The sequence below is a fragment of the Odocoileus virginianus genome, chromosome 22 (genome assembly GCF_023699985.2).
Source record: "Odocoileus virginianus isolate 20LAN1187 ecotype Illinois chromosome 22, Ovbor_1.2, whole genome shotgun sequence".
NCBI classification, from domain to species: Eukaryota; Metazoa; Chordata; class Mammalia; order Artiodactyla; family Cervidae; genus Odocoileus; species Odocoileus virginianus.
The window spans coordinates 32,787,472-32,814,263 of record NC_069695.1 but is presented as its reverse complement, the minus strand read 5'-3'; the positions used below and the strand labels follow the sequence as shown (position 1 = coordinate 32,814,263).

The window sequence follows — 26,792 nt, the reverse complement described above, 5'->3', positions numbered from 1 at the left end:
TGTATTTCTCTAATGATTAGTGATGTTGAGTGTTCTTCCTCATGCCTGTTGGCCATCTGTATGTCTTCTTTGGAGAAATGTCTATTTTGATCTTCTGCCCATTTTTTAATTGGGTGGTTTTTTTGATATTGAACTATGTGAGCTGTTAGTATATTTTGTAAATTAATCCCTTGTCAGTCACATTGTGAATATATTCTCTCATTCTGTAAGTTGTCTTTTCATTTTCTTTCTGGCTTCCTTTGCTGTGTAAAAGTTTTTAAGTTTGATTAGGTTCCATTTGTTTATTTTTGCTTTTATTTTCATTAGTCTAGGAAGCAGATCCAAAAAAATGTTGCGGCAACTTATGTCAAAAAGTATTCTGCCAATGTTTTCTTTTCCTCCAGGAGTTTGAGAGTTACATGGTCTTACAATTAGGTCTCTAATCCATTTTGAGTTTATTTTTGTATATGATGTTGAAGAATGTTTTAATTTTATTCCTTTACGTATAACTGGCCAGTTTTCAGAGAAACACTTGCTGCAGACTGTGTTTTCTCTATTGTGTATCCTTGCCTCCTTTGTTGTAGATTAATTAACCATAAGTGTGTGGGTTTATTTCTAGGCTTTCTGTTCTGTTCCTTTGATTTATGTGTCTGTTTTTGTACCAGTACAGTACTAAAACATGTAAAATTTGAAAAGAGATATAAGCGTTTAATCTCAAGTACTGTTTCAACAAAGAGAGAGAAATTTATTTTTTATTTTTGGTAGTTATATTGTCGTGATTAAGAACATAAGCTTTGGGCAAATTCCCTGGCAGTCCAGTGGTTGGGACTTTATGCTTTCATGGGTAAAGGCCTGGGTTCCACCCCTGGTTAGGGAACTAGGGTCCCACGAGCCATGGTGTGGCCAAGAAAAAAAAGAGCATAAGCTTTGGAATCTGACCTACGCTTGAATCCGCACCTTTCTGCTTATTGAACCTGTGAGCTTAGGCGATACTTTACATTTCTGTTTTTAAAAATAACTTCGTTTATTTATTTATTTATTATGTCTGAGCCGGGTCTTCATTACTGCATGGGCTTTCCTCTAGTTGCAGAGAGCTGGGGCTGCTCTCTAGTTGTGGTGTGTAGGCTTCTCATTGCGGTGGCTTCTGCTGCTGTGGAGCATGGGGTCCAGGCCAGATGGATTTCAGTAGTTGCAGCACAAAGGTCCAGTTGCTGTGGCTCCCCAGGCTCTAGGCACCAGGCTCAGCAGTTGTGGCTTGTGGGTTTAGTTGCTCGGAGGCATGTGGGATCTTCCTGGACCAGGGATTGAACCCATGTCTCCTGCAATGGCAGGTGGATTCTTTACCACTGAGCCACCAGGGGAACCCCTATACTTAACATTCTGAACCTTCATTTTTCTTGTCTGTAAAGAAGGAACAATACCTGCCTCATAATGTTATTCTATTACATTGAAATAATATATATAAGACATTTAATTAGATGTGCTCAGTATATTGCTGGCACTCAGTATATGTTTATTATATTATTGTTGAAATACCATTAAGATAGAATGAGGTATTTGAAAATCTCCTTGCAAATAAATGGGAAACATTTTTGTGGAATCCTGTGTATAGTTGTCAACTTGGCATGAAATGCCTTTTTTTTTTAATTGCTGATTCAAAAGTGGACTTTATCTCATCTTGGGATGAACTATCAACTTCTCCATTAGTGAACTTATAACTAATGAAATTTTCTTGCAGAGAATGGAGTGAGCAGATGCTAATTCTAAGTTTCTTATATAAAATTTATTTTCCAGGAGAATGCATAGAAGGGCTGCGGGAAAATGACTACCTTCTGATTCACTCGTGCCGTCAGTGGACCACCATCACTGCCCATAGCTTGGAGGAGGGGCACTATGTCATTGGGCCAAAGATAGAGATTCCGGTACATTATGCAGGTAAAGCTCCTCTCAAGGGACAGGGCCAAGGAAGCGTACCTGAATATGCTAATTTTCTCCTCCACAGTGAGAAAGTAGGAGTTGTCGATAAACAAGAGGATATAATGACTTGGACAAAGAAGATCGAAACGCTTTGGTAATCAGATTCATTTTGTCATAGGAATTTCTAATTAATGCATGTAGTTAAGCACGAATTCTTTTTTTTTTTTTCTTTAATGATCTTGTGCATTTTTTTAACTTTCTACTTTGTACTGGAGTAGAGCCAGTTAACAATGCTGTGAGAGTTTCAGGTAGACTGCAGAGGGACTCCACCATACGTGCACATGTGTGCATTCTCCCCCAGACTCCCCTCCTGTCAGGCTGCTGCATGACATTGAGCAGAGTTCCCTGTTAAGCACAAATTCTTCTTAGCGATTCATAAAATGAAAATGTTAACAAATATCATCTCTGGAATGGCAGTCCGTATGTGTAGGCAGCCTCTGAGCACGAGGATCTCTGAATTAACCTGAGCACAATTTGTGAATGACATTGATTTCATGGTTTTACGAGATACCATTGCACAAACAAGCATTATGGTCTGGTTTTAAAAGTATTGAATTGAAAAGTCAGATGCCTGCACACGTCCCTCTGCAAAGGAGCGTTTAGAACACAGGCATCAGAGGTGACCTCCCTGCTTTAGTTGAATTAGGATAGTACCTACTTTCCTGCCTCACTTGAGGAGTTCCGTTCAGTGTAACATGTCACTGTTGCATTTATTTAACTAATTTTTAACTATTTTAGTTAACATGTTAACTAATTTTACTGTTATTTAACTAATTCCTGTCCATGTCATTTAACTAATCTTTATTAAGGGCTTTCTAAGTACCAGCACTGTTCTAGGAGTTTAGGATCCATCTAGTAACTTGAATCCATTTTCAATAGTGGCAGTTTATACCTGCAGTTAAAAAAAAAAAAAATATATATATATCCTATACTTCCTTCTGTTCCTTATAGTTCATCTTTTTCTTTTTCTCTGCTATCATTAGTGTTTCAAAAGTCTGTAGCAGGACGCCCTAGACTGCTGTCATGTTTTTGAGTGAAATCTCTGTATTGCCCAGAGAGTTGTCTGTTTGGAAAAGGGGCTTCACTGTATTCCCACTGCCTAGAACAGCAGTAAATGGTATGTGTCCAGTAAATATTTATGGGATGAATGAATGGTTTGGTCCCCCTTTTATTCATAGGAGTCTTCATTGCTGGATATGACCTAAGGGTCACTAAACTTCTCAAAATCATTATTACAGAAAAATTTTAAGAAAAGATTTCTCTTGCCTGAAACCCTGTCCTAGAATTCTCTTTCCCGGCTATAGGTGTAGCCTTCATAGAAAAAGGAGAAACATATAGCTATAGAAAGTGTTAAGAGTGAGATTGGGAGCCAGGCAAAGGGGCAGAGAGTGAGAGAGAGCCCGCACCTGCCTGGTCTCTCCTGCCAGTGGTCACACGACAGGTGAGTTCCATGCTAGTTCTAGCAGAACCAAAATTATGGTTCCTGTACTTCATGGAAAACCAAGAAGGAAGATGTGAGGTTGTGATTCAGATAAATTTACCTAATCTGTTGTGTTCTTTTAGTAGATTGACTTTTAGTCTTTCCCCCAAACCCTTGTGAATAGCACTGTGACATCACTTGTCCCAAATGAATGTTGTCATTTGATCAGATGTGCAGATTTCTTTAGAGACCCTATATGCCATCAGTCTAACTTATTGCTCAAAGCTCTCATCCTTTGATTCTAGTCCACTTCTCCAAACTTACCTTTTCCACTCCGAAGAGTGGTCTTTCCACTCTGGCTAGATTAGTCACCTTCCTGTGTCCTGGACATCCTGACTACTTTTCCGTGTAACCATTCCCCGGCCGGAGTTGCCTTCCTCAGCCGTGCTTCCATCAGAGCCTGTCATTGTATCAGGAGGCTGCTGGCTCCCCCAACTTGTCCCCATGTTGTCTCCTGATGTACTTGTATCACATGCCTTTGGCACATGTCCTCAGGTTTCACTCTGTTACCTTTTCCTTGGACTTGTTCTTAGTCACTCAGTCATGTCCACTCTCTGTGACCCCATGGACTGTAGCCCACTTGGCTTCTCTGTCCATGGGATTCTCCAGGCAAGAATATGGTGTGGGTTGCCATTTCCTCTTCCAGGGGATCTTCCTGACCCAGGAATCAAATCCATGTTTCCTGCTTTGCAAGTGGATTCTTTACCTGCTGAGCCATTACATGCACCCATATCTCCACTTGCCAGTTGGACTGTACACTCCTTAACAAGTGAGACCAATTCAAAAAGCCTTTGTGAGTCCTTTGGATCTGTACACAAAAAGATGCAATTCTTTATGGCTGTGGATGTTCCATCCAGGGATCTCAAACTTGGCTACATATCTGGGAATCACCTGGGAAGCTTTAAAAATGACTGATGCCCAGTTTCCACATCCAAGGTTCTGATTTAATTGGCTTTGAGTATGGGCTGAGCATCGGGGTTTTAATAGCTTCTCTTGTTGTTATTCAGCCAAGGTTGGAAATCCTTTGTTCTGGAATGGGCATTCACTGTGTCAAATGATGAGATCTCCTCAAACACCTACAAATACTTGCAAATGTTTTGTTCTCAATATATATATATATATTTAACATTCATCTTCCACAGGGATAAAAGATGGTACATTAACAGCTTACTCTTTACCTGCAAGAAAAGTGATAGTGCACTTAATTGGGAACCCCAGGCAGTATATTGCAAATGATACTTTTTCCTTTTTAAAAGGAAAGTTGAGGTGCCCAGACTAAAAGGAAATTTAAGCACTAAGATTGTACCACTTTACATGAAAAGAAAGAAAACATATTAAAGGAAGAAAAATTTGAAATGGAACTGTCTTAGTTCAAGTTGCTGTGACAAAAATCCATAGACTGGATGCATTGTAAACAAAAGAAATTCATTTCTTGAGAAGTCCAAGATCAAAATGCCAGTAGGTCTGATGTCTGGTGAGAGCCCATTTTCTGGTTCTCAGATGGTTATTTTCTTGGTGGGTCCTCATATGGTAGAGAGAGAGAGAGAGAAAAAAAGAGAGTGAGAGAGAACGATAAGCTTTCTCAAGTCTATTCTTACAAGGGCACTAATCTCATTCATGAAGGCTCCACCCTCAGGACTGATTGCTCTCAAAAGACCCCACCTCCAAATTCCATCACATCCGGGATTTAGCCTTCAGCATCTGACTTTGGGAGGATGTAAACATTCAGTCCATGGCAAGGAACCAGTGTTTTATAAGACTTGATAAAATCATTTCAAAGAACATCCTCAGGTATATTTTATTTCAAAGGATTTATGACCAAGTCTAGACTTTGGAAGAAAGAGAGCATAAAGTAAATAGTGGAGGCTAAAAATACCATTTATGTCTCTGGTTTAGAAGTGTTCTAATTTTAGTTAGTAGAAGAAACACTTATTCATGCATATTTCACTAATTTGTTATAACTTCATTTATACTGAGAGTCATCACTCATTCTTTGAGAAAAATTAATGAATTATTAATAATTAAATACATTTGATGTAGGAATAAAATCTACCAGTTTTGTAATCAGCCTAGTTGGATTCCTGGTTCTGCCACTTACTGTGTGTATTTGGGCAAGTTACTTAACCTCTCTGGATCTTAATTTCCTCATCTATAAAGTGGAGACAATGAGTGCCTTTCTCTTCGGGTAGTTGTGAAGATTAAAAGAGGTGATGCAAGGGAAGCACCTTTCTGAGTTCCTGTTTGTATAGTCGCTCAGTCGAGTCTGACTCTGCAACCCTGTGGACTGTAGCCCTCCAGGCTCCCCGGTCCATAGGGGTTCTCCCAGGCAAGAGTACTGGAGTGGGTTGCCGTTTCCTTCTCCAGGGGGTCTTCCCAACTCAGGAATCAAACCCCAGTCTCCTGCATTGCAGGCAGATTCTGTACCGCTGAGCGACGTGGGAAATGCTTACTATTAATACTTACCAAGTGCCCCATGGTGTTAATGGTGGTGATTATCGTAATGATAGCAGCACAGTGATTCTGAAGATTTAACTCTTTGTTTTGAAGTACAAATTGAATTACTTTTCTGCACATTAAAGCAGACTGAACGCTGATACCCTCAGAGTTGTTTTGGCTACTGTTTTGTTGTTTTTGTTGTTTTAAACTTCTTATTTTGAGGCTGCAATAGTATGATATATTCCTTTATATTATTTACCCATTTTTGAACATCATTTTGCCATGTTTGTTGTATTCTTTTCCTCCATCTCTTTCTCCACATGCATGCGCACACACACACACACCCACACCCATATTTATTTATTTATTTATCCCAAATCTTTGGAGCAGACCACACACATCCCCCTTGTACTTCATTATGTGGTTCCTAAAAACACGGATATCCTCATGTAACCACAGTACTGTCAGCAAATTCAGGACATTTAATACTTTGATTTAATCTGCACTGCATGTTCCAGTTTTGTCACTTGTCCCAGTAATATTTTTTTCCCTCCAGGACAGCATCTAGCCTGAGACCACTTACTGTTTTTTCCTATCATGTCCATTTAGTCTCCTTTAATCTGGGACCGTTCCTCAGCCTTTCTTGTGTTTCTTGACAGTCTAGAAGCATGTAAGCAAGTTGCTTTTTAGAATAACCCTCACTTTGGGTTCCACAGGCTCTTCATGATTAGACTGAGATTATGCACTTTGGGCTGGTTATGTCCTCCTCGGTGAAATCACATCTGGAGACACGGGTGTCCGTCTGTCCCTTACTGGTGACCTTGATTCTGATCACTCGGTTAAGATGTCTGGTTTCTCTGCTGTATAATTAGCACGTGCTTTGTGTTACTGGGAAGTTCGAAGGAAGAGTCTTTGAGATTCTGTGGGTGTCACGTTCCTTCTCTAACTCCCTACCCCCTTTTATTGAGCAGCTATTGATGATACCTGTCTGATTCAACTTTTACTTTGAAGGTGGCAAAATAATGCATTTCTAACTAAAGTCCATCATTCCTTCTTCTATGTGTTGTCATTCTATTGTTAGGAAGAGCTGTTCCTCTTTCCCACTGTGCCTCTGTTTACCTGTTATTATCAGCGTGGAGTTACGGATTCTTACTTCATGCAAGGGGTCAAAATATCTTCCTGTCCTTGTTTATTTTGATGCTTGACTTGTCCATATTTTGCCATTTGGGTACAAGCTGGCCCATCCATCTCTGTGCCTTGCCCCCTTTGTCCTTCTTTCTGGTATAGGTGGCAGCTGTTTTTTCCTTCTCAGTGTCCCATTTCCGTCAGGGCCACTGCACTGTCCTGTCCAAGGCAGCACCTCTTACTTTGTCATCTCTGTAAATGGTGCCCCTTGGAGTTGTGCAGTACACAGCCTAGGCAGCCGTACACATACATTCTAAAAAATAGCAAAACTCAGCATTCTTAGAAAAATCACAATCCGAGTGCCTTTCCCATATTTTTAATCAGAGATTTTTATGAAATTCTTCATGTGAAAAGAAATACTTTCATGAAATTTTCAGAGAAGAGAAATATGACTTGAAGTTCTTATCAGAATTACACTCTCACGTGACGGTGATAAGAATCACCTTACTCTGAATTCTGAAATTATTAGATGTGCTTTGAGAAAAAAAAATAATGTCCCTCATTCTGACAAAGTAAGTTTTTTATTTGAAATAGCAGGAATTTTCTTGGTTTAACAAACAGTTGATTCTGAGAGAGAGAATGTATTTAGTCAGCATCACATATTTTGCTAACAGCAGAGAAACCACTCAAGAAAAATTGGCATAGTGTTTAGAAAAGTGATTGCAACTTTCACACATGTTTTAGTAAAAGGCATCACAGATCAGTTTTATCCAAGCTCTAACTTCTTGTTGCTACTGAAAGGGCAAAGATTTCCTAAGGAGTGTACAACAGGGAATTTGGAATTTTTCTGCATACTCAGACCATCTAAACTCCTGCCTGGCCCACTCCACTGCTAACTCACCCTGAGCATCTCCTGCCTCCCCAGTTTATCTTGACTTGTTAAACGATAACAACAAAACAAAAAAATCTCTTTTTAAAAATTAGGAAAAGGAACCTAGTGCAACTAAGTTATAGCCAATAGTTTGTAAAGATGAATGATTTCCATTTAACAGTTCAGATTTCTCTTCGTCAAATTCCTTTTGTCTCTATAGTTCAGAGCGATCAGTCAAGCTCACTCACATTGCTTACACTAAAGCAAGTGTCTCGGGCTCAGGCTGAACCTTCCTAGGGCGTTAACCCTGATTTGGTATTCACAATTTGACATTTTGTCCGTTAAAACTAATGTAAACTTCAGACTCTACAAAAAGCTGGATATGCTGTTGCCTCTGGAATTTGCCCTTTTAAGCTCCAAGTTTCCAACTTATAAAATGGAGATTTTCCTTAGAAAATATCGTGAAGATTCTCTGAGCTCCAATTGACTCAACAGCTTCCCTACCTCAAGATGAGTTACTAAATAATGTTACCTCCTTGTTCTCACCTCTTTCCTGAAAACTAACCTCAAAGAGCTGTCCAGGGACAGAGCTCCGAGAAGTCAGAGGAATCAGAATGCGAGGTGTTTGTGTACCCACGGTCCACCATTGGGGAAGTCGTGGGACTCTGACCGGGTCTGTGAAAATTAACATCATTTGATGGCATGCCCAGTGTCGTCAGCAAACAGATTGCCACTCGAACAGAAGCATCTGAGGTAAACCCCAGCCACATTTGGTTCTATTTTTACATTCTCAGCCTTCTGCAAGTCCAGTGACTCTTTAACAAGCTAAAATGATCTCAGTACTTCCCTCCTCCTAAAGGAAACCAACCTTGCTGAAGCTGAAGCTCCAGTACTTGGCCATCTGATACAAAGCGCCAACTCATTGGAAAAGACCCTGATCCTGGGAAAGATTGAAGGCAGAAGGAGAAGGGGGTAACAGAGGATGAGATGGTTAGATGGCATCACCAACTCCATGGACATGAATTTGAGCAAACTCCAGGAGATAGTGAAGAGGCCGGGGAGCCTGGCATGCTTCAGATAGGGGGTCGCAAAGAGTCAGACACAGCTTAGTGACTGAACATCAACAACAGCTTCCCTCTTAGCTACAGTATGTACAGAAATAAGTAACAGTGGAACCCAAGGTTAGTTAGAATTGCTTATGAAATCTGCAAGGCCCTTAGCAAGCACCTGCATTTATATCAGCAGTACCTGTTTTTAAAAACGTAGGATGCGCGGTGTCTGTCTCTCAGGCAAAATTATAGTAATGTATCTAACATAACCTTGAATTGTAATCACTGAACAAAAGGAAATGTTGAAACAAGCTAATTTTATTCTCCTGGGGTGTGAGTTTAATTAGTGTGAATCATCCGCTTATAAAAGTAACTACTTGTGTAGAGCAGTATGTGTACTTTGTTATATGGTATAAAGCTTATGTGATAAAATGGAAAGTAACCAGTCTGTCTTTTAGAAAGTCCTCAGTACAAGTATTGGGCTTCCCAGGTGCCTCAGTGGTACCTGCAAATGCAGGAGACTTGGGTTCGATCCCTGAGTCAGATTCCCTGGAGAAGGAAATGGCAATCTTGCTTGGCAAGTCCCATGGACAGAGGAGCCTGGTGGGCTATACTCCAAGGGTTTGCAAAAAAAAAAGAGTCAAAGATGACTTAATGACTAAGTAACGATAGTACATGTATAGTATGGCAAGCAATATTATCCCAACCAGTTTTGCCTGTACCAGTAGTAAATATTAGCTAAGAAATAACGCTTTTTCATAATTGAATCTTTAGGTTACAGTGAGCAATAACTTAATTTTATTTTGTGTTTGCTATTCTCTTGTTGCTCCCTGGTGGCTCAGACGGTAAAGCGTCTGCCTGCAATGGGAAGGGCCTGGGTTTGATCACTGGGTTGGGAAGATCCCCTGGAGGAGGAGGGCATGACAACCCACTGCAGTATTCTTGCCTGGAGAATCCCCACAGACAGAGGAGCCTGTCGGGCTTCAGACCCTGGGGTCTCAGAGAGTCGAACACAACTGAGCGACATTAGCACATATTCTCTTGTCGGGCTTCCCTGCTGACTCAGCGGTAAAGAATCTGCCTACAGTGTAGGAGACGCAGGAGATGCGGGTTCAGTCCCTGGGTTGGGAAGATCCCCTGGAGGAGGGCGATGGCAACCCGCTCCAGTATCCTTACACTGACAGTCGCATGGACAGAGGAGCCTGGTGAGTTGTGGCTGATGAGGTCACAAAGAGACACGACTGAAGCAACTGACCACACACACACACACACACACACACACACACACACACACAGTACATTCTTTTGCTAATTCAGCATTTTGCTTGTATGTCTTCATGTAACTTTCACAACAAACCCATGAGGCAGGTTCTGTTTTCTGTGTTTGTGCACCAGTGAGAACTGGGGTTTAAAGACATTAAGGATCTTGTAATATTACCCAGCTAATGGGTGTGATTGGAACCTAGGACTTGCAGCTCCACAACCTATTTCCCCCACCTCAGTTCCTCTTGAATGTGCTAGAAGGCACTTGCACACAGAAGTCATCCCGACCATCACAGAGAAGAGAGATCGGTTAGAATTCGCTGGTAAATTTAGTAAAGCTTCTGCTTTGCTGTCCTTTCACCCAGCTCCCCACGTGTATTCTGACTCTAGGGGAAAACTAAGAAAACATGTTTATCTTGACCTTTTCTAGATGTATAAGTCATCTGCATACAGGTGACGTTCTCATCTCTCAAGTAAATTACAGGAAGCAGCAAAGACAGAAGAGCTGCAGGGAGAGCCGGGGAGGGGATGGAGGGAACCTGGGGGGCTTCCTACCCAAGTCTGGAGGCCTGGGGAGAGGGTCTTCCAAGTGTGACTGAGGACATTGGTGATCTTCTAGTGAATAAATGGGAGGAAAATCAGACTTCATGAGGGGGTTAAAAATGAGTGGAAGGTGAGACAGCAAGCATGGATAACTATGTTTGTCACAGTGTGTTAAAGAAAAACTGAGGGAGAGGACATAGGAGTGAAAGGCTTCTAATATTCCTCTTTTTTTTTTTTTTTTAAACACTAACAGCATTGGAGGCATCTTTCTTGGTTGGAGGATTACTCAAGAGAGGATAAAGGGGGAAACTAATTAATATAATAGCCCAGTGTCTAGGAAGTTGTCTCTGCCATTGTTTCCACTTCTTCACCATGTAGTTGGTGTAGCTACTGTAACATAGTGTTTGTGGTCAGAGGTCGGATGAATTGTTTCTTTCACACTTGGGTGTCCGCCCAGATGTTTTAAGTCAAAACAAAGACAAAGAACTTAATGTAAGCATCAACCTTTGATAGAAGAATGACTTCAGGATTGTTCTCAGCCTTCGGTATAGTTTCCTGGTTTTACTTCTAAATACTTAAGAATAATAACACAAGTAAACTAGAATGTGAATGGTATTCATTCTGAGATGATATTAGGGAATTATCTTGATTTCGTGTTAGGTGTGATTCTAGTGTTATAATTTTGAAGGAAAACATCCTTATTTGTTAGAAACACAGTGAATTATTTAGGGGAGGGGAATATGATTTTCATTTATAGAATACTTCAAAATCAAACATCAGCATAGATGAATATTGGCCAGGCTGTTAAAGTTCTTCAGTCTAGGTAAAGGGTAGATGGTATTCATTTTTTGTATGTTTCAAAATTTTTTGTGATAACAAGGGGAAAAGGACTCCCCGACAGCAACTAGCAGCAAAGTTAATTTTTGAGTCTAACTCTTCAGTGGTGTTCTTAACAAAACCACTCCTCCCTCAGCCCTTGAACCCTAACAGTCCTAGGTAATTTCTTTAGGGGTGACAGTCCACCTTTCCCTGGGTTGTTCTGTTCGAGGGTCAAGTGTGGAAACAGCCCAGTGCGAGGTGAACCAGAGAAATGATTCTCTTTTTGCCACGTGGTGGAACTGTCCCCAGCTTCCTTTGGGGGCTTGATTGCTCCCAGTCTGTCGGCTCCCAGGGGTTGACCCAGTTGGTGGTGGTAATTTAAGTATAGAGGAGAGGGTGTGTGTGTGTGATTTGAGAAGAAAGGAACTTTTTCATTAAGTTCTTTTTCATTAGTTTCTCCTTAAAATCAGCTCTATGGGAGAAATGGAAAGGGGGCATATGAGTAAATACAGGGCAGAGTGAATCAGTGTCACAGTATGTGGCTTTTCTTGATCTATAAACATTGGTAAAAAAACTTTCATAAACTATTTGAGAATCCCTCGATTGCTGTTTTCACTTTTCAGCATGTTTACTCTCAGAATCCTTGAAAATCACATACTGAATCTACACACAGAAAATCTAGGTTCTGAAATGTAAAACAAACAGGGTGTGCAAACAGGGATGGTGTTTAGAGTTCAAAACTCCAGGTTGCCATTTTTTTTTCTCTTTTTTTCCCCCCCAGCTTATATGTCAGTCCCGAATGGAAAGTTAGTACTTGAAAGAGGATCACTCCAGCTCAAGTCTGGTTTAACCTATGAGATGATGTGATTAACATCAGGTGGAAAGTTTGAACAAGCTGCCTGTAACCATGCTGTTAATGGGGTGTTTATAACATGGGTGGGGATGGGTTCGTCTCACTTCATAATTTGATTTCCATGTTGGATTTGTACCTCCGAGAGGTGGTGTGACCTTTTCAAAGGTTCCCTTTCAGCTTTTAAGAATTGCTTTGAGGTGTTTTTTTTTTTTTTTTTCTTCTTCTTTGCGGAAAACAGGCTTCATATGTTCCAAAACCGATGCAGTGCTGGTAAAGCTTCATGAAGTCACTTTGCTCCATTTCTTAGATTTGGAGTCACTTACCTTTATGACTCACCCTCCAGGGCCGCCGTGTGCTGGCCTTCTGTTAAACCTCTTACCCAGCTGGGGAGTTGTCAGGCATGCTGTCCACAGAAAAACGACAGACCACGTGTACCGTGAGAACCTTTCTGACATTGAGGGCAAGGAGATGATTCAGACACTCACATGTGCCTTTTTTCCGGAAGGTGTACCTCAGCAAGGCCTCCAACCTGTTAGGACTAGTTTACAGAACATCATGGGGTTTGTCCCTAAGAATGAGTCAAGCCAATGCGTGAGCATGAGACAAACAAGAAACGCAGAGCTTTTGTCTTCTACACATGAAAAATTGTAGGTAAATGAGATGCCGTGGGCACATCAATGTTTGAAATATTCCATGTCTCCCCGCATGTCTTTTGCATCCCGTAAGCTTAATACTGAGTCGTGTTGCATCTTTCTGCACAGTCCTTCACACTCTTTTCATCACCTCGGCATTCTTTCTTTTTCTTTTTAAATTTTATTTTGTCTGTGCGCACGCTCTGTTGCCATGTGCAGGCTCAGTAGTTGCAGGGCTCTGGCTTAGTTGCTCTGCAGCGTGCGGGGTCTTAGTTACCTGACCAGGGATCAAACTCGTGTCCCCCGCATTGAAAGGTTGGTTTGTAACCACTGGGCCACAGGGAAGTGCCTCAGCTTTCTTACTTGCAGTGGTGAAGCCAGTCACCCAGAGGGGGAGATTTCAGCCCCTTGTCCACCTCGTGCCCTTTCCTCTTTGCCCCTCACAGTAATTGGTTTGGTTTTTTGTTGCTGTTGTTGCTTTCTTCTTCTGTTGGATTTTTCTTTTTTTTTTTTTTGTCTGTGCTGGGTCTTCATTACAGCACACTGGACTTCTTTAGTTGTGGCGTGTGGGCCCACTTGCGGCATGAGGGATCTAGTTCCCTGACCAGGGATCGAACCCGGGGCCCCCTGCATTGGGAGCTCAGAGTCTTAGCCACTGGACCACCAGGGAAGTCCCCTGGCCAAGTCTTGCGGCCACCACCTCCACAGCCCCTGCTGAAGCTGCTCCCCTTTTCCAGCCTGCTCTCGTTGGGTCTCTGAAGACCCTAATGCCTCCTCCCTGCCCCCATCAGTCAGATTATTCTTTCTCAACTATTGCTGTTATTTCACCACTGACCGAGTAACTACAGACTCTCTACTAATCAGGGCCAGAATAGACTCAGCTGAGAGCACCGGTCTCTCATCCACACCTTGCCAGGCACCAGCCACAACGGCCTGTTTGTTGTTCCCCAAATTGGCTGCACCCACCTGCCGCACTCCATGCTGATTCTAATTCTTGGGTGGTTCACATTTCAGTCACCCCCAAGTTGTGAGGTTCTCCCTCACACACCACCTCCCTCAAGAAGCTTTTCCCAATTTTCCACACCATGTATACAGATAAGGTCCTTCCTGTGTGGTGGAATCCTGTAGTAATTTGTGTCCAAGAGCATTTATGTCATGATCTCATTCTCCCTGCTTCTAAAGGCTCCTTGAGGACAGTCCTGTACCTCATGGAACCTGGCACAGGCTTGGATGGTTTAAGGGATCAATAAATATTTTTGACTGCATGGAACCTGAGTCATCTTTAAAGAATGAACTTTTTTTTTTTTTCCAGTCGGTTTACAAAGATGCCTGAGATGCCCAGAGAACAGTCTGATTTCCTTTCCCCTTGAAGCAGGCAGATGTGACTCTGAGCCCCTCCGTGGACAGTGAGAGAGATGATGGTGATGCTCTGAAGGAGGCGCCAACTGTTGAATAAGGAGCGAACAGTTCTGGTGGGGATGAGAGAAGCGAGGCCCTCAGGTGATCATTCCAAGAGGAGTCTTGACCGAATGCCAGCTTGAGCAGAGCTGTGGGTTATGGACAGGGGTAAAGATAACTCAAGTGCTTTGTGGGTGAGAGGGGGAAGGAGTGTTTAGAAAGTAAGGTTAGAAAGTCAGCTTGGAACAGATTTGAAGAGATTTGAGTTCTAGGATGAATAATGAAAACAGTAGTCTTTGTGTCTTGGGGGCAATAGCCCTCATAGTCTGTCTTTTGGAGGCCACCTCCTCCTACACAGATTCAGAATGGACACTGAGAAATAAAAGAAAGAGGATAGAAAGTTGTTTGAATAGCCTGATGAAAAGATAATGAAGACCTGACCTAGACTGGAGGAAATGCTGATGAGGTACAAGTTGTTATCGAGATGCAGGGGACAAGGAAAAAGAAAGCTAATTCTTCTGAATTTGTTTTTCCTTTTTTTTTTTTTTTGGTCCAGTTTTTAAGGAAACAGACTTTTGTTTTCAACCTCCCAGGCATAGGCCTTTCTCATGCATGCTTTTTCCTAATGGCTTTCATTTGTTTCTACCATTTTCTTTTTCGCTAAAACACTCTTGCCTCTTAAAATGTTGTCAACAAAATAAATTTCAGGTTCTTCCTAAAAATAGAGTAAGAGAGTAAAGATTCAGATTTCTTTTGAAATGCCTTTGTGATCTTTTGGGGACACTCAGGGCCTTCTAGTAGAAGTTTCCCATCACCTCAGGTACAGGTGGTGCTAGTGGTAAAGAACCCGCCTGCCAGTGCAGGAGACATAAGAGACACGGGTTCTGTCCCTGGGTTGGAAAGAGAGGGCATGGCAACCTATTCCAGTATCCTTGCCTGGAGAATCCCGTGGACAGAGGAGCCTATTGGGCTACAGTCCATGGGGTCGCAAAGGGTTGGACATAGGTGACATAGCACATACGCACTTAGGCTTCTAGATTGGCAAGAATGTGCTTTTCCTGTTAGTTTTTGAGCCTGCCAAGTAATCAGGGATAGGAGTTGCACTGAAAAACGTGTTTCATACAAGGCATCAGACGAAAGGAGGGAAAAAAATTACATAAATCTAAAGGTCAAAAAGATTGGTACCACAAAGATTTAATAGTTTGGCTTATATCTGGCAATTACTTATTTCCTCCATGCAATAGGAATTCTTTGTTCTGTGTGTCAAAATCTAGGAAACTGAGTTGAATGAAATAGTCCGGTCGTATATTTCCAGTGCTATGATAAAGACCTTCCTCTGTGAAAGGGAGTATGTGTTTCATAGGTTGATTTGTTAAGATCAAAACGTCTGTTTTGGAATCTGTTATAATTCTTAAAAACTGTTACTTCCTTTATTTAAGAAAAAGAGTGTTTGTTTTCTTTCTTTACTTTAACATAGACCCATGGTGCTCAACCAAGTTGAGCAAACAAGGTGCTCAACCAAGTTGCGAACTTCTACCCACCTCCCCTTCCCCAGGACATGTGGCAATACTGTGAGACACTTTTGGCTGTTGTAACAAGGGGAGGGGGACCTACTCTGACCTGGTGAGTAGAAACCAAGGATGCTGCTGATCATCCTGTAAGGCCCCCGAGGGCCTCCACTGCAGAGACGCCAGTGGTGCTGAGATGGAGAAAATCAGATACCAGTAATCATGTTGTTATTCAGTTCAGTTCAGTTGCTCAGTGGTGTCTGACTCTTTGCTACCCCATGGACTGCAGCACCCCAGGCTTCCCTGTCCATCACCAACTCCCAGAATTTACTCAAACTCATGTCCATCCAGTCAGTGATGCAGTCCAACCATCTCATCCCCTGTTGTCCCCTTCCCTTCCTGCCTTTGATCTTTCCCAACATCAGGGTCTTTTCCAGTGAGTCAGTTCTTCACATTAGGTGGCCAAAGTATTAGAGCTTCAGCTTCAGCATCAGTCCTTCCAATGAATATTCAGGACTGATTTCCCTTAAGATTGACTGGTTAGATCTCCTTGCTGTCCAAGGGACTCTGAAGAGTCTTCTCCAGCACCACAGTTCAAAGGCATCAATTTTGCAGTGCTCAGCTTTCAGCATAAAATATAGAATTTTTCAGCATAAAATGAGAATTTTTAATAATACAGCATAAAATAAAACTGATATAATGTTATTATTTTATAACATATAATATATATAACTATAATATAATAACATTATTATATAAGTTTTATTTCATATTGACAAAAATTCTGATTTTGCACAGCAGCTGCCAGGCAGACAGGTCCTAGGAAAAAAGTGTCAGGGTTGATTTGTAAAACATAAGAAGTCATTGCCCAGACTGAAAAAATAGCATGTGAAGCATTTTTTTTTTGCTGTTCTCAAATTTCTGAATGGACACTGCATTCTGCACACACTCCCGGCTCCTGACAGCAGCCCCCTGTGTCTTGGCAGAAAAATTCAGGGACAGTGAAGGTGCAAACCCCTTTCAGTGCAAAGCTTTGTTTATCCTCCGGGACTACCCTGGCCCCTTCCTTCTCCCTTTTTATTAAAAAAGAAAAAGGTATATATGTAAGTGCCTGGAGTACACAAATTTTAAGAGAACTAAAATGACATTGTAAAACCTGGTCTCTCTACCTCAGACTACAGTATATACGTACATCATATGTGGTTCTTCAGATGTTGTTGACATTAAGAATTTTACATGTTGTACCTGAGGAAGGGTCCAGATCAGCCCTGCCTCCTCCAACTAGAAGTACAGCATCATTTCACTATTGGTCATCATTTCTCTATTGTTACAGCTTCTTTCTCATTTTAAGAAAGTTCAGGCACCTGCATAGGGAATCCAAGTGCAGGGGGAGAGGCTGCAGTGAAGCAGTGCGGTTGCAGGTCTGGGGCTCTCTCCAGACGCTGATTGAATGACGAAGCACCTCCTGGACACTGGGCAGTGGGCACAGAGCGGGGATGGACAAGTGGAGGGGAAGCAGCGATAGCACGTGAGACCCGCCGTGGCGAGCACCTGGGCCACCTACTGTGTGGAAGGGGGTTCTTTATCACCCAGACCTGTGATCTCAGTTCATGGTAGAAACGGCCCCTTTCCACATGAAAAAACTAAGGCTCTGGGATCCTGGCCAGGGTCCTACGGTCAGTAGGTGGAGACTGAAACCCAGAGCCGTCCAGCCATGAAGCCTGCCCACCTGCCCCGGGGGCCAGGTCACAGACTTCCGACGGGCCTTCTGGGTTTGGGTTACACCCTGTCAGCATAAACTCACCTCCGTGATATTTTTTTAATCTGTGTTCCAGAGATAACCCTTTGGGAGCAGGTGGGGATAGCCCTCGGTGACCAGCAAATTGCGTAAGTAAGGTGGAACAGCCAGTAATACAGCCCATTGTTCCCAGGGCTGCTCCCCAGTCTGTCCCGGCAGGTGGGTGAGTCTTGAAGAGACGGATGCTATCTCAGGCGTGAGACAGCGCTCTGATTGGGGCTGTAATTATCCTCTCTGTTTTTCCATCTTCCCTGTACCTGGCGCCCTCTCTTCAGCCAGGACACACACGTAGTGTCCTTCTGCTCGTCCAGCAGGGAAAGCTCACAACTTTGAGGCTGTATTATTCCTCCTCCCTCCCATGGGAGTGCCATCCGAAAGGCCTCCTGTGTGTTTCCAGGGTGTAGGAGGGCTGGGGAAAAAAAATCACGAACCCCGTGTCCAGATAAACAGGGCAGACAGCTGGGGAAGTGTCAGGTATAAAGGCACTTAAACTGAACTAGAGAATTCCTGGCATACATAGCTTCATCTCAGCCCCGCTCTGCTCCTGAGCCCGAGTGTGTCTTTTCTGTGAAGTAGTGGAAGGATGGTCAGTGGGTGCTCTTTACCTGTTGCAGGAACCATTACGAAGCTGATTTCTCTTTGATGTTGTGATTGTGGTGCGTTTCTGTGTGACAGCTGTCGAGCGTGTTGCTGTAAAGAGGTGATATCACTAGTCCCGCTGGTGTCCAGTCATCCCCGTCTACTGTCTTCATGTTTGACCAGCCAGGCACTCCAGACCTTGAATGACATCGAAGTGGCAGGAACTTCCTTGGGTCAGCCCTGCGATTGCTGGCAGACTCCAGATCATGGCCTCCTCCTGTCTTACAGCAAAAACCAACGACAAGAGTGGAATCAGGAAGACGATGAAAATTCCTACTTTAACATCTGCTCTTCTGTGGCTGTCTCAGTCCATTTGGGTCCCTCTGACAAAGTAACCACATACCGGGTTGCTTAGGAACAGCAGAAATTTACTTCTCACAGCTGTGGATGCAGAAAAGTCCAAGGACATTGTGTCCACGTGGTTGGGATCTGGGAAAGGCCCTCTTCTGAACTGCAGACGGCTGACTTCTTGCTGTAGTCTCTCTTGGTGGAGGGGGCTCTCTTACGAGACCACTGATCTCACTCACGACAGCCCGCTCTCCTGACCTGAACACCTCCCAGGAGTCCTGCCTCCTTAGTACCATCACATGTGCGATGTGATGTCAGTGTATAAACGGGCGGGGGGAGGACATATTCAGTCCATAGCAGTGGCCTGACTGCTTGAATTTTTCTCCCCAACTAGAGTATGGAGTCTACCAAAGTGACAACGTAGGGAGAAAGTTCTTTGATCTGCTGCATCTTCTTAGGGGCTTTGTGATCATTTCTATATGTTGTCTAACTTTGCTGTGCCTCAGTTTCATCACTTATAAAATAGGGGAAATAATACCTATATATACTTGTTTTGGGACTTCCCAGGTGGGTCAGTTATAAAGAATCCGCCTGCAATGCAGGAGATGCAGGTTCGATCCCTGGGTTAGGAAGATCCCCTGGAGAAGGAAATGGCAACCCACTCCAGTATTCTTGCCTGGGAAATCCCATGGACAGGGAATCTGGTGAGCTGTGGTCCATGGGGTTGCAAAGAGTCAGACACACCTTAGTGACTAAACAACAATACTTGTTTTTCAGCTGAAATGAGCTTATACCTGATGCTTAGAAGAGCACCTGCATATGCTGGGCACTAAGTGTTCTGTACAGATGTTACGGTGTAGTTGATATAGTAAGACAGAAAGGAAATGAGATTTCCAACATTGGAAAGGAAGAGAAAAATATATGATTGTCTCCTTAGAAAATCCCAGTAAATCAAGTGAACCAAAGATTATAAAGAATATTAGAATTTAGTGGTCAGATTCAAGGTTAGGTTATAAAATCAATATTGCTCTCTAATACACTAGGAATCACCAAGTGGAAAATGTAATTTTTACATTGCATCCAGAACACATTCTCATTTCCCTTGTAAGGACCTTCCTCTTAATCTCAATGAAGATAGTGAAGCTTTGAGATGTCAACACATCTGTTATTGCCGTGAGACATGTGTTTCTTTGTTGGCATAAGAAAACATGTTAAATGGTAGGTATAGATTTGTTTTAATATTTAATATGTGCCTCCTACCTTTACATGGAGGATCTTATTTACAGATTTCTTCCAAAAATCTATTTTGAGATATCCTAATGAGTTCATACCATACTTTTAATTCAGTCATTTGTCTGAACATAGGGACATGTGTTGAGACAGTTTTCTTAGGATTATTGTCCAGATTTTTTTTTAAACTAAGTGCATGCAAACTCTCTGTTAGAAATTAACCTTCCTGGCAACCTGTGTGTAGCTGCGGTGGTGACTGTGGTAGTTCTTGCTCTGGGATGGCCATAAGTCTCAACAAAATCTATGGATCACTTTACAGACAAAGTAAATATAAATTGGTTTGCAAAATTGAAAAAGACACATGTACTCCAATGTTCATTGCAGCACTATTTATAATAGCTGGAACATGGAAGCAACTTAGATATCCATCGGCAGGTGAATGGATAGAGAAGCTGTGGTACATATATACAATGGAATACTCAGTTCAGTTGAGTTCAGTCACTCAGTCGTGTCCGACTCTTTGCGACCCCATGGACTGTAGCACGCCAGGCCTCCCTGTCCGTCACCAACTCCCGGAGTTTACTCAAACTCATGTCCATTGAGTTGGTGATGCCATCCAACCATCTCATCCTCTGTCATCCCCTTCTTCTCCTGCCCTCAGTCTTTCCCAGCATCAGGGTCTTCTCAAATGAGTCAGTTCTTCCCATGAGGTGGTCAAAGTATTGGAGTTTCAGCTTCAGCATCAGTCCTTCCAATGAACACTTAGGGCTGATCTCCTTTAGGATGGACTGGTTGGATCTCCTTGCTGTCCAGGGGACTCTCAAGAGTCTTCTCCAACACCACAGTTCAAAAGCATCAATTCTTCAGCGCTTAGCTTTCATTACAGTCCAACTCTCACACCCATACATGACTACTGGAAAAACCATGGCTTTGACTAGACAGGCCTTTGTTGGCAAAGTAATATCTTTGCTTTTGAATATGCTGTCTAGTTTGGTCATAACTTTTCTTCCAAGGAGCAAGTGTCTTTTAATTTCATGACTGCAGTCACCATCTGCAGTGATTTTGGAGCCTAAAAAAATAAAGTCTGTCACTTTTTCCATCATTTCCCATCTATTTGCCATGAAGTGATGGGACCAGATGCCATGATCTTAGTTTTCTGAATGTTGAGTTTTAAGCCAGTTTTTTCACTCTCCTATTTCACTTTCATCAAGAGGCTCTTTAGTTCTCTTCACTTTCTGCCATAAGGGTGGTGTCATCTGCATATCTGAGGTTATTGATATTTCTCCCGGCAATCTTGATTCCATCTTGTACTTCCTCCAGCCCAGCGTTTCTCGTGATATACTCTGCGTATAAGTTAAATAAGCAGGGTGACAATATACAGCCTTGATGTACTCCTTTCCTGATTTGAAACCAGTCTGTTGTTCTGTGTCTGGTTCTAACTGTTGCTTCCTGACCTGCATATAGATTTCTCAAGAGGCAGGTCAGGGGGTCTGTTATTTCCATCTCTTTAAGAATTTTCCAGTTTGTTGTGATCCACACAGTCAAAGTCTTTGGCATAGTCAGTGAGGCAGAAGTAAATGTTTTTCTGAAACTCTCTTGCTTTTTCGAAGATTCAGTGGATGTTGGCAATTTGATCTCTGGTTCCTCTGCCTTTTCTCAATCCAGGTTGAACATCTGGAATTGCACGGTTCACATACTATTGAATACTACTACTCAGCCATGAAAAGGAACACATTCGAGTCAGTTCTAATGAAGTGGATGAGTGAAGTCAGTCAGAAAGAGAAATATAAACATCGTATACTGACGCATACGTATGGAATCTAGAAAGATGGCACTGATGAATTTATTTTCAGGGCAGCAATGGAGAAAGAGACATAGAGGACAGATGTATGGACATGGGAGGAAGGGAGGAGGGAGAGGGTGAGATGTGTGGAGTAACATGGACGTTTTACAGTACCATATGTGAAATAGATAGCCAATGGGAATTTGCTGTATGACTCAGGAAACTCAAACAGGGGCTCTGGGACAATCTAGAAGTGTGGGAGGGAGGGAGATGGGAGGGAGGTTTGGGAGAGAGGGGACATGGGTGTACCTATGGCTGATTCTTGTTGATGTTTGACAAAAATCAAGAAAATTCTGTAAAGAAATTATCCTTCAATTAAAAAAATTTTTTTTTATATTTTAATAAAAAAATATTTTTAGGCTTAAATTTTTTTTAAAAGTAGATATAAATTGGTTTTAAGAGCCAGGCCAGGTATGTATCATTTTCTTTTAAAGTATATTCACTGTTAGAATCAATTCCAAATCACCAGGGACTTCCCAGATAGCTCAGTGGTTAAGGATCTGTCTGCCAGTGCAGGAGATGTAGGTTTGATCCCTCAGTCGGGAAAATCCCCTGGAGTGGGAAATGGCAGCCCTCTCCAGTATTCTTGCCTAAAAATTCCATGGACAGAGGAGCCTGGCAGGCGACAGTCTGAGGAGTCACAAAGAGTTAAGACATGACTGAGCATGCAGCATGGACGCAAATCACCAGATCTAACTTCCAACTGTTGCCTTTCATCAAATGATTTCCGGTTTGACTGCCTTTGTAGGGGGGTTGGGGGTGGGCAGGATATCTAGGCTGACACCCACCAGGCTCCTCTGTCCATGGGATTTTCCAGGCAGGAATACTAGCGGGGGTTGCCATTTCCTTCTCCAGGGCATCTTCCCGACCCAGGGATCGAACACCCCGTCTCCTGCTCTGTAGGCAGATGCTTTACCACTGAGCCGCCTGGGAAGCCCCCTTGGAAGTCTTTGGGTGCTGTCTTTTACGTGTTACAATTACGACCTCTTGTCCCATTTCCTAGTAGAGTCAACCCCAAGTCAAACCCAATGGCCATTCAGCTGGCTGGGCCAGTTTAACCTGTATTCCCGGCTCTGTTGACATTGCAGCCCCACAGTAGAGAGCTTTGTGCGTTGTTCCTTCCGTGGTGATGAGACAGGGCGCAGGTGTGGGAGCCTCACAGGGTGGAACTTGCCCCTCTGGTGACTCATTGGGCGCCGCTCTTTGGGTGCACCTTGTTAGTACTCCCTTGCAAGAGGCCGTCTGACCTCCAGAGGTAGAGCTTCTAGGGTTCTGCTCGTAAGACTGCATGTTTAACCCCCTGGGAATATTTCAAGTGGGTAATTGCTCTCCACCTTCTGAAATCAATGGATTGGGTGTGTCTGTTTCCTCAGCTGACTTTTCTCCATTAAGTTTCTCAGAAGTAAAGAACCAGTGTTGACAAAGGGTAGTGCGTGTCATAGAGATGTTGGGTTTTAGCTGCTTCTGTTATGAGTACACTTGTGATTCTGATAACTTCAAGAATAGTTTCGGTGTAAAGACACAGCTTGCCTTGTTAGTGTATAATTTTGTAGACAACTAATGTTCCTTAAGTCTGTGCATTATTATGTATGTGTATTTATGTACAGGTGAATGTCATTTTCTTGTACTTCACAGATAGCATTTTTTTTTTTTAACAAATTGCGAGTTTGTGGCAACCCTGTGTTGAGCGAGTTTGTCAGCACCATTTTTTTAAATTTATTTTTTTAGTTGGAAGAAAATTGCTTTACAACATTGTGTTGGTTTCTGCTGTACAACAATGCAAATCAGCCATAATTATACATATACCCCATGTCTCTTGAGCCTCCCTCCTCCCCCCATCCCACCCGTCTAGGTTATCACAGCGCGCCAGGCTGGGCTCCCTGTGTTATGTAGCAGCTTCTCACCAACTGTCTGATGCATGTTTTCTGTACTGTTCTATGCATGTTTTATGTATGTCTGTCAACACCATTTTTTCTAGCAGCATCCGTTTTAGATGAAGGTATGTACATTGTTTTCTTAGACATAATGCTCATGCACACTTAATAGGTTGCAGTAGAGTGTAAACATAACTTTTATATGCACTGGGAAACCAAAACATGTGGGTGACTCACCTTGTTGTGATATTTGCTTCATGGCGGTGGTCTGATATCTCTGAGGCATGCCTGTGTGTATATGCCACTGTGTGTGTGTGTGTCTGGAAAAAATGACCACTGAAATGTCAGTGTTGTCTGTCTGTCTCTAGGTGGTGAGATTTCAACTGATTTTAAAAACACACCAACCCAAACGCCACCTTGAACCCTGCTTCTCCGCCTGGCGGCTCCTCAGCTATACTTCCCTGCGTCTCACCTCTCCTTCACCTCCTCACTCACGTGGCCTGACTTCCGTTCTCATAGCTTGGCGGACATTTTAATAGATTTCACAGAGGCCCTTCGTGCATCCTGCTGTCTACATCTCGTGGGCATTTTCCAGTCTTTTCCTCACCAGACATCTCTGCCATACGTGAGCTTACTGTTTGTTTTTCTCCTTGACGCTGTGGACTGCTGGGGCGTCACCACTTGCTCCTGGTTCCGAGCTCCGTCTCTCTGTGTCATCCACCCCTTGGCATTCAGTGTCACCCGGAGTGTCATCCTTGGCCCACTCAGCTCAGCGGAGCTTGTTCTAAAGCTGCCACACCCGCCCTTAAACCCGCTCTTCTTCCTGTATCCTGTTTGGTGGCATCACGTCCCCAGCCAGAAATCTGGGAGTCTGCCCACGACTTCATCCCCCACATCCTGTGATGAAAAGTTCCCTGATTCTATCTCCTCTCCATATCAAGTGTATCCTCTGTTTAAAAAAAAAACACGTCTGTAGCCTTCATTCAAACCTGCTTGGTTTTTCACTTACAGCAGCCTTTGGACTGCCTCCAGTTTTGTTCCCCTAAAATTTGCAGCCCACACTGTAGCTAAAAGGTCCTTGATATTTAAGACACATAATAGTTTTCATTTACACACCTTACACCTTTGCTTTAAGTCTTTCCATGGATCCCCAGGCCAACAAGAGGTCAGTATGAACAATTAAGACACTCTGTGACTTCAGTCCTGCCTGTCCAGTTCTGCATATGTGCAGTTCCCACACCTGCCGTGTCTTTCCCTGGGTCATGCTCTCTTCTCCGCCTTGAATGGTCATCCATCATCCAGGAAGCTGCTTCTGGCCTTCTTGTAACCCTCTGTCTCTGATGTTGCATGTCTACATTTATAATTGGCCTTTTCCCAGTAGATCTTGAGTTCTTTGAGAGCAAGTACAGATCTTCCTTTGCATCGCTAGTGCCCATCAGAGGATCTGGCATATAATAAGACAGTAAATCTTTGCACTAACAATAGGCTTATGGTACTATGAATTGCCGATAAGAATTAGGATATATAGAGATTTTCAACAGCAGATAATTTAAACATAACCTTAGTGTTAGTATTACCTTGGCTTCTATCATTGATCACCAGCCTGTGTGTGAAGGTGAGGAGAATTGAGCTTGAATGTTTTAAAGTGGCACATGCGGTATTTAAGCTTCTCTTGTTGTATGCCCTGTACAAGTTTTAATTTATTTTGAAATTTTAAATACAAGGGAAACAGAAATTTGAGAATCTTGAAAAGAGTGTGGTTTATCAGTTGAGGAACATTGGCTTAAATAAGTTCACAAAACATGATTGTAAATTTTGGGAGTCATGCCTGTAGTAAAAATTCAGTTCAGTTCAGTTTAGTCTCTCAGTCGTGTCTGACTCTTTACGACCCCATGGACTGCAGCACACCAGGCTTCCCTGTCTATCACCAACTCCTGAAGCTTGCTCAAACTCCTGTCCGTTAAGTCGGTGATGCCATCCAACCATCTCATCTCCTGTCCTTCCCTTCTCCTCCTGCCTTCAATCTTTCCCAGTATCAGGGTCTTTGCCAATGAGTCAGTTCTTTGCATCAGGTAGCCAAAGTATTGGAGTTTCAGCTTCAGCATCAGTCATTCCAATGAACATTCAGGACTGATTTCCTTTAGGATGGACTGGTTGGATCTCCTTGGAGTTCAAGGGACTCTCAAGAGTCTTCTCCAACACCACAGTTCAAAAGCATCAATTCTTCAGCACTCGGCTTTCTTTACAGTCCAGCTCTCACATCCATACACGACCACTGGTAAAACCATAGCCTTGACTATACGGACCTTTGTCGGCTAGGTAATGTCTCTGCTTTTTAATATGCTGTCTAGATTGGCCATAGCTTTTCTTCTAAGGAGTAAACGTCTTTTAATTTCATGGCTGCAGTCACCATCTGCAGTGATTTTGGAGCCTAAAAAAATAAAGTCTGTCACTTTTTCCATCATTTCCCATCTATTTGCCATGAAGTGATGGGACCAGATGCCATGACCTTAGTTTTCTGAATGTTGAGTTTTAAGCCAGTTTTTTCACTCTCCTATTTCACTTTCATCAAGAGGCTCTTTAGTTCTCTTCACTTTCTGCCATAAGGGTGGTGTCATCTGCATATCTGAGGTTATTGATATTTCTCCTGGCAATCTTGATTCCAGCCTGTGCTTCATTCAGCCCGGCATTTCGCATGATGTATTCTGCATATAAGTTAAATAAGCAGGGTAACAGTATACATCCGTGATGTACTCATTTCCCAATTTGGAACCGGATCTGTTGTTCCATGTCCAATTCTAACTGTTGCTTCTTGACCTGCATACAGATTTCTCAGGAGGCAGGTAAGATGGTCTGGTATTCCCATCTCTTGAAGAATTTTCCAGTTTGTTGTAATCTACATAGTCAAAGGTTTTGGCATAATCAATAAAGCAAAAGTAGATGTTTTTCTGGAACTCTCTTGCTTTTTCTATGATCCAGCAGATGTTGGCAATTTGATCTCTGGTTCCTCTGCCTTTTCTGAATCCAGCTTGAACTTCTGGAAGTTCACAGTTCATGTACTGTTGATGCCTTGCTTGGAGAATTTTGAGCTTTACTTTGCTAGCATGTGAGATGAGTGCAGTTGTGTGGTAGTTTGAACATTCTTTGGCATTGCCCTTCTTTGTGATTGGAATGAAAACTGGCCTTT

At 42.7% G+C, this 26,792-nt stretch overlaps 1 protein-coding gene across 3 annotated transcripts in view; it reads left to right on the top strand.

Annotated features, from left to right (window-relative positions):
- The window catches only part of GAREM1 (GRB2 associated regulator of MAPK1 subtype 1), a 222,917-nt gene that overhangs the window by 75,816 nt on the left and 120,309 nt on the right, over positions 1-26,792 (top strand). For 2 of the 3 annotated variants that reach the window (XM_020906915.2, XM_020906907.2), the window contains exon 2: positions 1,774-1,914. The exons of the other annotated variant lie outside the window; for it this stretch is intronic. In XM_020906915.2, coding sequence (XP_020762574.2) covers positions 1,774-1,914 — 141 coding nt within the window. The remainder of the gene's footprint in view (positions 1-1,773; positions 1,915-26,792) is intronic. 3 annotated transcript variants of the gene reach the window in all.